Genomic DNA, 12,551 nt, shown 5'->3' on the forward strand with positions numbered 1-12,551 from the left:
ATGTTGTTATATCCAGTCTGGTGTCGTTGAACCGTGCCGCAGTGTCCTTCTGGTAATTAAACATCTGAAGTGTTTCTGTGAGCCGGAGGAACAGAAGCAGAGGAATGAAAGCCTGTCGTTTGTCCTTGTAGTGTTCACTAAAGAGTGTGTATGTCGTCAGAAAACATCACGAACACGACAGAGAAGAAATGAAACAGATCTAAATCTGAAGGCCGTTTAGAAGCGGCCAGAGTTATTAGTTTTTTTATGAAAATAGATGTGAAGATCAGAAAAAGGGATTGAGATTCCATTCCTGTCTTTACAGATCAAAGGACTGAGATATGAAAATGAGATGTAGTTCAGTCTGTATGTGAAATTTAGCTAGGAACCAAAAACTAATTTAGTTCCATTTTACTATTTCTTTTTCAAGTAATCAAACAATAAAAAAAGAAAACATCTTTAAAACGAAGAAAAGTCACTTACAAAACGAGATTAGATTAAAGAGATTTAACATTAAATGAATCTGACCAAAATGTCTCTGTGCACAGACAAGTGAATGAATCTTCCTCAGAAGAGACAAAAACAGCAACTCACTTCAATGACTGAGTATATTATAATTACGTCCATAAGCTTTTTGTGAAATTTGGAGTCACTCATTAATCTGTTGTTTGAGCTCTTCATATTTAAGGAGAGAGCTAAGTACCTTCATATTAAACTGAGATTGAAATCCATGGTAGAAGAAAGTAGTTCTGCACACAGAATGTTTTATAAGACACTTATTTGTGCCATTGAATTGTTGTATAAATGCAATATCACACTATGAGCCATGTGATATCGCTCTATATCAGCACGGCTGTGATTTTACATAGATTTACACTTTCTAGATAAACATTACCACCTGTGAATGTCAGAATGAAAGTAACACTGTTTATATTGTGTGTGTGTGTGTGTGTCGTCAGCTCACCGTGGCCTGTAAGCGAGTCCGAGACATTCAGAGATGCTCCAAACAGCCACACGCTCAATCCCACAATGCACCAGCGGAGCCCAAAGCCAGCACACAGGCGGAGGACTACAGAGAGCTCGACCGCAAGATCCTACGGCTGTGTGGTGAGAAACACACAACACACACACCTATGTTACTGTAGCATTAAAGAGCTCTGAAATAAAAGCATTTGATGTTCTATGTGCAACATAGGCTCATTGGAAATACATGCCTCTACCTACATTCCTGCGAAACTCAAAAAACTTGCCTATAGACACGAATCGCTGCAGTTTCCAGTTGAAATGAACACTTAAAATTGTATTTCCTTTCACACAAAATATGATTTGCAGGTCCACAGTTTCGGTTAATGAAGCCTAATTTACGCATAATTACGTGAGGAATATTAGGTTATGAATTCAAAACAATTTTAACATGCTGTGAGATTTGAAAACTGATACTTTTGAATGTTGTCCTCGATATACAGCTTCATATGCATGAGTTTTCCAACCCTGTGAAACTACGGTTCTATAAAGTTCAAGTTCAATTTATTTATGTAGCACATATAAGAACAGCCACACGACTGACCAAAGTGTTGTACAGAGATTCAGAAAAGAATAAAATAAAATGTAGAATTCAGCACAACTAAACACAATTAAAACAGGGTCTACCCAATGATATAATGACTAAAATTTAATAAAACATGAGAAACAGAGTACACACACTTAGAAGACAAAATACTAGGCAAAGACCATAACAGAAAATTATTTATAAGCCAGGGAAAACAGATACAGTATGTTTTTAGGAGAGACTTAAAAGTGGTAAGAGAAAACAGCTCAGATCTGCATAAGGAAGTGAAAAGAGCACGGCTGCATCAACAAATGCGTTTTTATATCACTTTTGTATTTGTTAACACTATCGGGTAGGTTTAGCTTTTAGCGACACTCAGATATTTGAAATATGAACCATCACAATACATACCTGAAGCAACGTAATACAAACACAGCAATACGTGCTAGAGATATATTGATACTGATGTGAGTATCAAAAGTATTGATACTCAAATAAAAAATATCGATACTAAGGTGTGTTTTATTTACCAGTGATTTTGTTTAACCAAATAAATTTGATGCGTACAATATGCATTGAATTGTACGAATAACCTATGTTAGTGAATAGCTGTGTATTGGAACTATTTTCCTGCTCATCTGATCACACGCAAATGTTGGTTGCAAGGCAGACTCAATCAGTCACAGAGAGCGTTTACTCACTTCTGACAGTGCATTCAAACAGAGCTGCGTTTCCCAAAAGTGTCATAAGAAAGCACTGATGCTTTTGGGAACGGCAGCCCAGAATAATGCTTATCAGAGGATTATATTTTATACATTATATATGTTTGAGTTATTTCACAATAAACAAATTTAAATTGTAGCCTGCATAGGTTGTGCAATTACATTTAAATTGAACATTAAAAACTGTAATGTTAGTATAAATCATACACTGTCAGAATAAAAAGGTTGTATTTTATTCATGCAACAGCCTGTCACTGACAGTCCCTAATGGAAATGAACCATGGTTTTACTAAAGTGACTTTAGTATTTGTAGATTTCCATTGTTACCACTACAGTAAACATATTTTAACCATGTGTAAACTAAAATATAACCGAATAAATTGCAATTAAGGCATATTGAATGTTAAAATGCGCTTCAAATATAAAGTTAAGTGGGTATCATTACCCATTTTACTCTTAGTAATTTAATAATGAAATTTAAAATTTCAGATTAGAAGTATCGTATTGGTATCAATATCAAAATCATTGACGATACCGGTCTTTAAAAGTATCGGTATCGTCAATACTAGTCTTTAAAATATCTGTATCGGTATCGATATCGATGATACTGGTCTTTAAAATATCTGTATCGGTATCAATATTGATGATACTGGTCTTTAAAAGTATTGATATAGGTATCGGTATGGGTATCGGTATTGATGTCAATGATACTGGTCTTTAAAAGTATTGATATAGATATTGGTATGGGTATCAGTATCGGTATCGATATCGACGATACTGGTCTTTAAAAGTATCTGTATCGATATTGACGATACTGATCTTGAAAAGTATCGATATCGTCAATACTGGTCTTTAAAAGTATCCATATTGATGATACTGGTCTTTAGGGGAAGTCGTGGCCTAATGGTTAGAGAGTCAGACTCGTAATCCAAAGGTTGCGGGTTCGAGTCTCGGCTGGCAGGGATTGTAGGTGGGGGGAGTGAATGTCCAGCGCTCTCTCCACCCTCAATACCACGACTGAGGTGCCCTTGAGCAAGACACCGAACCCCCAACTGCTCCCCGGACGCTGCAGCATAAATGGCTGCCCACTGCTCCGGGTGTGTGTTCACGGTGTGTGTGTGTGTTCACGGTGTGTGTGTTCACTGCTGTGTGTGTGTGTGTTGGATGGGTTAAATGCAGAGCACGAATTCCGAGTATGGGTCACCGTACTTGGCAGTATGTCACTTCACTTTTCACTTCACTTTAAAAGTATCTGTATCAGTATAGATATCGATGATACTGGTCTTGAAAAGTATCGGTTTCGTATTGAAAACAAAATAAGTGGTATCGGCCATCCCTAATATGTACCTATTTCGACGTAACAAAAACGTGCCAGGGTCACGTATTAAACCCACATTTTAGCGCCACTCACTGGACATTTTACTTTGAAACTGCCACGAAACGTGCAGTAGGGTACGTAATAACGGTGCTGCAGAAATGCATTTAGAGGCACATATTTCGAATGAGCCTCAGTTGTCTATGTGACATAATGTAATGTAAAAACTCACTCATTGTAAGTGTGTGATTGACAGGTGAGCTGTATGATCTGGACGCTGTCTCCCTGCAGCTCAAAGTCATCAATTACGTAAGTACAGACTCATAACCTGAGCTGGGTAGATTACTTACAAATTCTAATCCGTTACTGAATCCAAATTACATGACAAAAATTGTAGTTAGTAGCGTAATCCATTATATTACCCATTTTAGATTATGTAATCAGACTACTTTTGGATTACTTTATCACATTGATTTAAATAGAATAATCTTGTACCATATAAATATAAAAATACAAAGAGTAAGAAAATATGTTCCATTGGTTGTTATTAACAACACAAAGTGCATTAAATATGACATTATTTCAAACTGGGTTTGTGAAAGAACTGCAAGGGGTTTATGAGTTTAATGAAAAGTTAATAATTAATGAAATCATAAAAATGCTGAAACAAATCATTTTAAAATGAATCGAAATAAAACATGAAATATTTTCTTTGGTTACCTGCATGTCATGTGACCATAACCAATGTCAGAGAACCGTGAACGTGCATTATTAAAATATTTATTTTAAAATCTCAGGGGTAATTCATATATAAATATATTAGGTGAAAGAGGATCAGATGATCCTCTGTGTTCTGAGGTCCTGCGCCGATCAGCTCGCTGGTTTGTTCACTTCCATTTTTAATGAGTCCCTTGCTACCTCCGTGGTTCCCACTTCATTCAAAAAATCCATTATTATCCCTGTGCCGAAGAACAATAAACCCTCTTGCCTGAATGACTATCGCCCAGTTGCCCTCACATCTATAGTCATGAAGGTTTTTGAGAGACTTGTAAAGAGCCACATCTGCTCCTCCATACCCGATACTTTGGACCCTCTTCAGTTGCCTATCGCCCAAATAGATCCACGGACGATGCCATTTCTCACGTTCTCCACTCTTCCCTCACACACTTGGACAGCAACAATGGGAATTATGTAAGGCTGCTATTCATTGACTATAGCTCAGCTTTCAACACTATAGTCCCCATCAAGCTGGCATCTAAACTCACAGACCTCGGCCTAAACTCCTCACTCTGTGACTGGATTCAAGACTTCCTCACCGGCAGACCTCAAGTGGTGAAAGTTGGCCAGTTCACCTCAAACTCCATCACTCTGAACATAGGAGCCCCACAGGGCTGTGTCCTGAGTCCCCTGCTCTACTCTCTCTACACGCATGACTGCGTGTCCTCTCACAGCTCCACATCCATTGTCAAATTCGCTGATGATACTGTGGTTCTGGGCCTCATCTCCAACAACGATGAGACCGCATACTTGGATGAGGTAGAGAGACTCACATCATGGTGCCAGGACAACTGTCTCTCTCTGAATGTGAGCAAAACTAAAGAGCTGATCATGGACTTCAGGAAGAGACAGCAGCAGCCCTACACTCCTCTTATGATCAGTGGGACCCCTGTGGAGAGGGTGAGTAGCTTCAAGTACCTCGGTGTAAACATCTCCGAGAACCTGACTTGGACTACACACATCCAAACACAGGTTAAGAAAGCCAGGCAAAGACTGTACCATCTGCGACAGCTGAGGAAATTCAGGGTCTCACCAGCAATCCTGAAAACTTTCTATTCAGGGACCATAGAAAGTGTATTGACTCAGTGCATCTCAGTGTGGTATGGAAACAACTCCAATCAGGACTGCAAAGCACTACAGAGAGTTGTGCGCTTAGCTGAGCGCATCTCAGGGTCTGCTCTCCCCTCTCTGCAGGACATCTACCTCAAACGCTGCAAAAATAGAGCTGTCAAAATAATCAAGGACTCTAATCACCCTGGTAACCAGCTATTCACTTTGCTTCCATCTGGTAAGCGCTTCCGTAGCCTGATGGCAAAAACTGAGAGACTTAGGAGGAGCTTCTTCCCCCAGGCCATCAGGCTCCTAAACTCTAACTCTGTGTCATAACATCACTTGACTCCATGTAAATATCACTATATCAATAAGCTATTCATAATTTTTCTCTACCTCATATTGCTGCTATTATATACCCTGTACAACTTTTTGCACATTATTTTTGCGCATTCCTCTTATTACTATTTAAGTCAACAACATACTGACCTGCACATTTATATTATTTTTTTATCTTATTTTATTTTATTATTATTATTTTTTTAATGTTTTGTACTTCTCCTTCTTAATATTTGTATCTATATAATTGCACTGTCCTTGGAGCGGACCTGACCTACATTTCACTGCTGGTTATACCCTGTATAATTGTGTATGTGACAAATAAAACTCTTGAATCTTGAATCTTGATGACAAAAAAGTTGGTGAATTTGAGCATTCTAATGTGTTTGAAAGACAAACGCCTTTCAAAGTAATACATGGTAAAATAACTGAATGAGTGATAATTCAAATAAAAATTAATGTGTTCATCAGTAGTTGATGCAATGTTGAAACTATTCTGAACTTGAAATGATTTTTGTAAATCCATTTGTCAAATGCTGCATAGCCACCTGACTAATGACAGATCTCTGTGTGAATACTCCAGCAAACACACCTGTGCTGAATGCAGAGAACAGCAGAACAGATCTGTTTTCCTCGTTTATTGCAGCGAGAGTCCTGTGTTTATGAATGAGGAAGGTCGACTGGCTTTTATTTACGGCTGAGATTCTGATAAGAGTGTTATTGAGACGCCTGCAGCTCCGCGTGAAGGTCACTGATCTACAGTCCCTCTGGACTCTCATTCAATTACAACTAGGCAAAGAAACAAGCTCACAAAACAATTAACCTCAGTCACAAGTCAAACACACACACAAACTTCTGTTCATTGTCATTAGACTTTGTGTTGAGAGGGAACAGAATGAATTGTTTTATAGATGACTGCTCTGTTTCCAAACCTACTGAGCTGCCTATATAGAGAGCATGTGAAGACAGTACAGCTGTGCTCCCCGTTACAAGCGTTCTTCCAGGAACATTCATTCAAAGCTATCTGGTCTTTAATAATGTTCTTAAAATGTTAGCATAAAAACATTATATATATATTTTTAAAAATTCCACATTTTTTACTGAAACATTTCTTAAATGTTACAACTTGTTTCAGAATATTCAGAGAACATACAATAGTAACGTTCCCACATTGTTTGAAAAATTATACAATGGAGTGTTCCCTTAACGTTCACATTACCAGGATTTTTTTTTTTTTTTTACATTTTAAATATTTAACATTCAGAACTCAACATAATGAACATAATGCGTTTTAAACTCCCTGATTTATATTTAATTTAATTTAATTTAATTTATTTTATTTTATTTTTTTGTGTCATGGATAAATGACAATATTGAACTCAACATAATGAGCATAATGCTTTCATAACTTAATGGGAATGTTAGCAAAGTATTAGAACAGATTTTATTTGATTTTAAACTACCTGATTTTTATTATTTTATTTTATTTTATTTTTGTGTCATGGATAAATGATATTCATGACCTGTACTTGCTGTACATGTTAGATTTAGGACTACTTTCTGTATTATTGCCAAACACTATTTCATTTTATTTTATTTTATTTAAAAAATAAATGTATTTTAAATGAATGTAAATTAAAAAATGTATGTAAATTAAAAAATGAATTTTTAATTTTATTTATCTTTTTGTTGTGTCATGCATAAATAACATTTGATTTAACTTCCTCATACATGAACACTCAAGACTCTCACTGCAGTAAAACAGACCAGTTCTGCTGGAACAACCCAGTGATTCAGGATTTGTTTTGTTTTTTTAAATAGTTTTGTTAGATGTTGCTCTAAAGTTAATGTTTCCATAATATCTGCAACATGTTCAAATGTAATGCTTCTTTAATGTTCCTTAACCTAACCCTTACCAAGAAAAACATTTTAAACCATTTAAAAACTGGACGTTTAAAAAGTTCGGAGAACATTCAGAAATAACATTTTCACAAAGAAATGCAATTTTAGAATATCAGATTATATTTTTGTTAGCTGTAAATGTGCTTTCTGTGACATTTAGGGGAAAACTATCATTATCTTGATATAAAAACAACAGAAGTCAATGTACAATCACAAATATAAATGCAGTCCGATCAGCAAATGAGTTTGTCGTGTCGTTTGGAGCCGGACGGCTGATTTGTGTTCACTTACAGGTCATAATGTTTATTGCTGCTTGCTGTTACGGAAATGAAAGTGTGTGTGTGTGTGTGTGTGTGATTTGTGTTGTACAGGTCAGTGCCTGAAGGATCATTTGCATAATAAGCTTATCTGTATTTATTCAGATTGTTTCAATTCAATTGTAGCGAGGAAAAGACACACACGCACACACACACACACACACACACACACACACCATCTCTGTTTTTGTCTTTGTTTTCAATGTTTCTAACCCATCTGTGAATCACATTATCAAATACAGTCAAAACAACTGTTTTAAAATTCAAATCAGTTTGTTTGATCAATATATCAAGAATAATCTTTATCAATATTGTCAAATATATAACCTAGACAAGACTGTGTACTAAATATTTATGCCATGATGTGTTATTTACTTATGTATTATTTGTGGCCATTATTGCACTTTACATGTGTTTTTATATTTATCTAAAACAATATATATATTTTTTTTATTGACTTTGTGATATTAAAATATTGACCTCCTAATAAATATCACATGATGGAAAAACAGCTGTATCAAACTTTTATTTTATTTTTCCTGTTTCGTTTTATTTTATTATTTTATTTTTATTAAACCACATTTTTTTGTGTATTATTTGATATTGTTTATTTTATTTCATCAAATGCCTGTTTTTGTATTTTTATTAATAACAGTCTTATTTAACTGAGTTAATTGAAGCAGTTGTTTATTTTATTTTATTATTTTATTTTATTAAACTGCCTGTTTTGTATTTTACTTTATTTAATTTTATTAAACTGCTTTTTTTTCATTTTATTTTATTATCTTATTACATTTTTTATGTTGTTGTTGTGTCGTGCATAAATGACAATCATGGCATAGACTTGCCTTACACAGACGTTTGAGTCGTAACCCCTCTCTGCGTTATTGCCGAACACAATTTCATCTCCAGAATGCAATAATCCCTGAAATGATATGATTACATTACTCCGTTCAGTCTGAATTAAGAGAAAACATTTGACGAACTGCTGGTTTGAAAAATGAATGTTGTCTGTCGCCTCTCCAAATAAATCACTCCAGAAGGTAAAGAGGCCAAACAGCCATCTGCGTTTCTTTTAGTTTGTGTTTGTGTCTGATTTAATATCTCGCTGTCAGATCTTCCGTGCTGGTTTAGTTTGCTGGTGTTAATGTGCTGTTTAGTCATTCTGTGATGCACAACATCTGGATGGACAGAAACACAAATGCAGTAAAGCAGAGGGAAGAATTTATCATTTTTTAAGGAATATTCAAAAAGGTTTAAAATAATAATGCCTAGAAATGTCATGAAAAAGAATAAAATCTTTAAAAATCATAGAAAATGTTATTTTTATAGTGAATATATATTTTCTAGTTATTCTAAGCATTTATATGTGTTTCAGTTGCAGACAGAGACTCAGTCGCAGTGCTGCTGTTTACTGCTGGTTTCTGAAGACAATCACCAACTCTTCTGTCAGGTGACACTCATAAATATATTTATATTGTTTCTGAAAGAGGCGTTTCTGCTCACTGAGGCTGCATTTATTTGATAACAAATACAGTACAAATAGTTAAATATTATTCTAATGTAAAACAGCTGTTTTCTATGTGAATGTCTGTTAAACTGTAATGTATTTCTGTGATGCACAGCTGTATTTTCAGCATCATTACTGCAGTCTTCAGTGTCACATGATCTTCAGAAATCATAATAATAACAACAAACATTTCTGATTATTATCAATGTTGAACACAGTTGTTCTGCACAATATTTTTGTGGAAACTGATCTAATATTATTCAGTAGTTCAGAAATTACTGCTTTTATTCATCAAGGATGCATTAAATTGATCAAAAAGTGCCAGTAAAGACATTTCTAATGTTACAAAAGATTTCTCTTTCAAATAAATGCTGTTCTTTTGAACTTTCTATTCATCTGTGAATCCTGAAAAATAAAATGTATCACAGTTTCCACAAAAATATTGAGCAGCACAACTGTGTTCAACATTGATAATAATCAGAAATGTTTGTTGATCAGTAAATCAGTGTATTATTATGATTTCTGAAGATCATGTGACACTGAAGACTGGAGTAATGATGCTGAAAATACAGCTGCAGATCACAGGAATACATTACAGTTTAACACATATTCACATAGAAAACAGCTGTTTGACATTATAATAATATTTTTCGATTTTTACTCTATTTTTGGTCAAATAAATGCAGCACTGGTGAGCATAAACTTTTTTTCTACTTTAGTTTAAGTTTTCCAGATGCACAGGTAGAATGGCATGAAAAAATCACTGCTGATTCACTGTGACAAATAAAAAACTTTTTGACATTACGCACACACACACACACACACACACACACTCTCATACGGTGTATTTTCTCTGCAGGTTGTTGGAGATAAAGTTTTGGAAGAGGAAATGAGTTTTCCAGTAAGTTTTTCTTCTCTGTTGTTGTTTGTGTGTGTTTCTGTAACTCAAACAGCATCTCTATAAGCTCACAGGTCTGAATCAAATTAAACGTATACCATGAATGCAATGCAAGTCACTTTGGGAAAAAAGCATCAGTTAAATGCATCAGTGTAAACGTGTGTGTGTGTGTGTGTGTGTGTGTGTGTGTGTGTGTGAAATATTGTTTCTCAGCAGCAAATAACCTTCTCTCTCTCTATATACAGCTTATGTTCGGTCGCTTTGGGCAGGTGGTGGAGACAAAGAAATCCATTACACTGCAGGACGTCAGCCAGGTCAGTACACACACACACACACACACACACACACACAGCTGCGGATAATAATGGAGCTTTATCATTCATTCCCAGCTGACACCTCTCTAAAACCAGCTAATTATCACCACAGACAGACAGACAGACAGATGATCTGTGTTAAATGAGTTCAGCTGGAACAGAAACTGTCACTATCCTTCCCTTTAATCATGATCAAACACACACACACACACACACACACACGTTGAATGTTGTCTGTGTGTCTCTACAGGAGGAACGTGGGTTATTGAGCAGTTTGTTGGGGTTCGAGCCGAACTCGATGCTTTGCGTTCCTGTTATCAGTCAAGCCACTGGACAGGTGGTGGCGCTAGCGTGTACCTTCAACAAACTGGGTGGACAGAGGTGTGTGATGACATTAAAAATAGTGAAATATTATTACTATTTAAAAGGTCTGTTTTCTATGTGAATATGTGTTAAAGTGTAATTTATGTCTGTGATCTGCAGCTGTATTTTCAGCATCATTACTCCAGTCTTCAGTGTCACATGATCTTCAGAAATCATAATAATATACTGATTTACTGCTCAACAAACATTTCTGATTATTATCAATGTTGAACACAGTTCATATTTTTGTGGAAACCGTGATACATATTATTTTTCAGGAGTCACAGATGAATATATAGTTCAAAGAACAGCATTTATTTGAAATAGAAATATTTTGTAACGTTATAAATATCTTTACTGACACTTTTGAGCCATTTAAAGGAATAGTTCACCCATAATTGATTAGTTTCTTCATCAGGTTTGTATAAATGTGTCTCTGCATCAGTGTCTCAGTAATGGATGCTCTGCAGTGAATGGGTGCCGTCAGAATGAGAGTCCAAACAGCTGATAAAAACATCACAATAATCCACACCACTCCAGTCCATCAGTTAACATCTGGAGAAGACAAAAGATCAAACTAATCCAGCATTAAGATGTTTTTAACTAAAATACATAGAGTCCATAATCCATAATAACTCTTCCTCCAGTGAAAAAGTGTTCTGGTGTGAATCAGGAGAGAAATCTGCACAGATCAAGCAGTGTTTACAAGACAAAACAGCTCTAAACTAATATGTGGCTGGATTTTGATGTGAGAGACAACAGCAGATGCACTTTTTCACTGGAGGAAGAGTTATTATGGACTCATATTTTAGTTAAAAACATCTTAATGCTGGATGTGTTTCAGCTTTTGTCTTCTCCAGATGTTAACTGATGGACTGGAGTGGTGTGGATTATTGTGATGTTTTTATCAGCTGTTTGGACTCTCATTCTGACGGCACCCATTCACTGCAGAGCATCCATTGCTGAGACACTGATGCAGAGACACATTTCTACAAACCTGATGAAGAAACTAACTCATCCTGATCTCTGATGAACTGAGGGTGAACACATTTACAGCACATATAGATTTTTGGCTGAACTATTGCTTAAATGCATCTTTGCTGAATAAAAGCTTTTTGAACTGTAGTGTATGGATTCCACTTTTTCCCAAAACAATCCTAATGATTTTGACTCGTGGCTGGTAGTGTGTTTAAGAAGAAAGCGTCTGAATCAGAAGCTGATGGTTTAATGAAGATGAGATTAAAGCACCGATCAGATCAGATGGTCATGTTTTGAGCCGCTCTTTCTCGTGTCCTGACGTCTGGACTGAAGCGTGACGTCTCACATAGAGATAAAGGAAATGAAATTCATCACAGCCAGATCTGACCATTTGATATTGAGCTTCTCTCTGTTTCATCTCTCCATCTCTCATTTTATTCTCTCATTCTTTTCATATGTCATATAAATACGCTGTGGTTTTTGGGTAGCTGGTATATTATGCAATAATCATAATTCTTTATTTTATTAAATTGTGTTT

General features: G+C 35.7%; 1 protein-coding gene across 3 annotated transcripts in view; it reads left to right on the top strand.

Moving 5' to 3' along the window:
* The window catches only part of LOC306851454 (cGMP-dependent 3',5'-cyclic phosphodiesterase-like), a 150,842-nt gene that overhangs the window by 117,696 nt on the left and 20,595 nt on the right, over positions 1-12,551 (top strand). For all 3 annotated transcript variants that reach the window (XM_079387695.1, XM_079387696.1, XM_079387697.1), the window contains 6 exons: positions 939-1,086; positions 3,822-3,874; positions 9,329-9,403; positions 10,320-10,361; positions 10,604-10,672; positions 10,923-11,053. In XM_079387695.1, coding sequence (XP_079243821.1) covers positions 939-1,086; positions 3,822-3,874; positions 9,329-9,403; positions 10,320-10,361; positions 10,604-10,672; positions 10,923-11,053 — 518 coding nt within the window. The remainder of the gene's footprint in view (positions 1-938; positions 1,087-3,821; positions 3,875-9,328; positions 9,404-10,319; positions 10,362-10,603; positions 10,673-10,922; positions 11,054-12,551) is intronic.

The sequence above is a fragment of the Barbus barbus genome, assembly GCF_936440315.1.
Source record: "Barbus barbus genome assembly, chromosome: 31".
Lineage (NCBI taxonomy): Eukaryota > Metazoa > Chordata > Actinopteri > Cypriniformes > Cyprinidae > Barbus > Barbus barbus.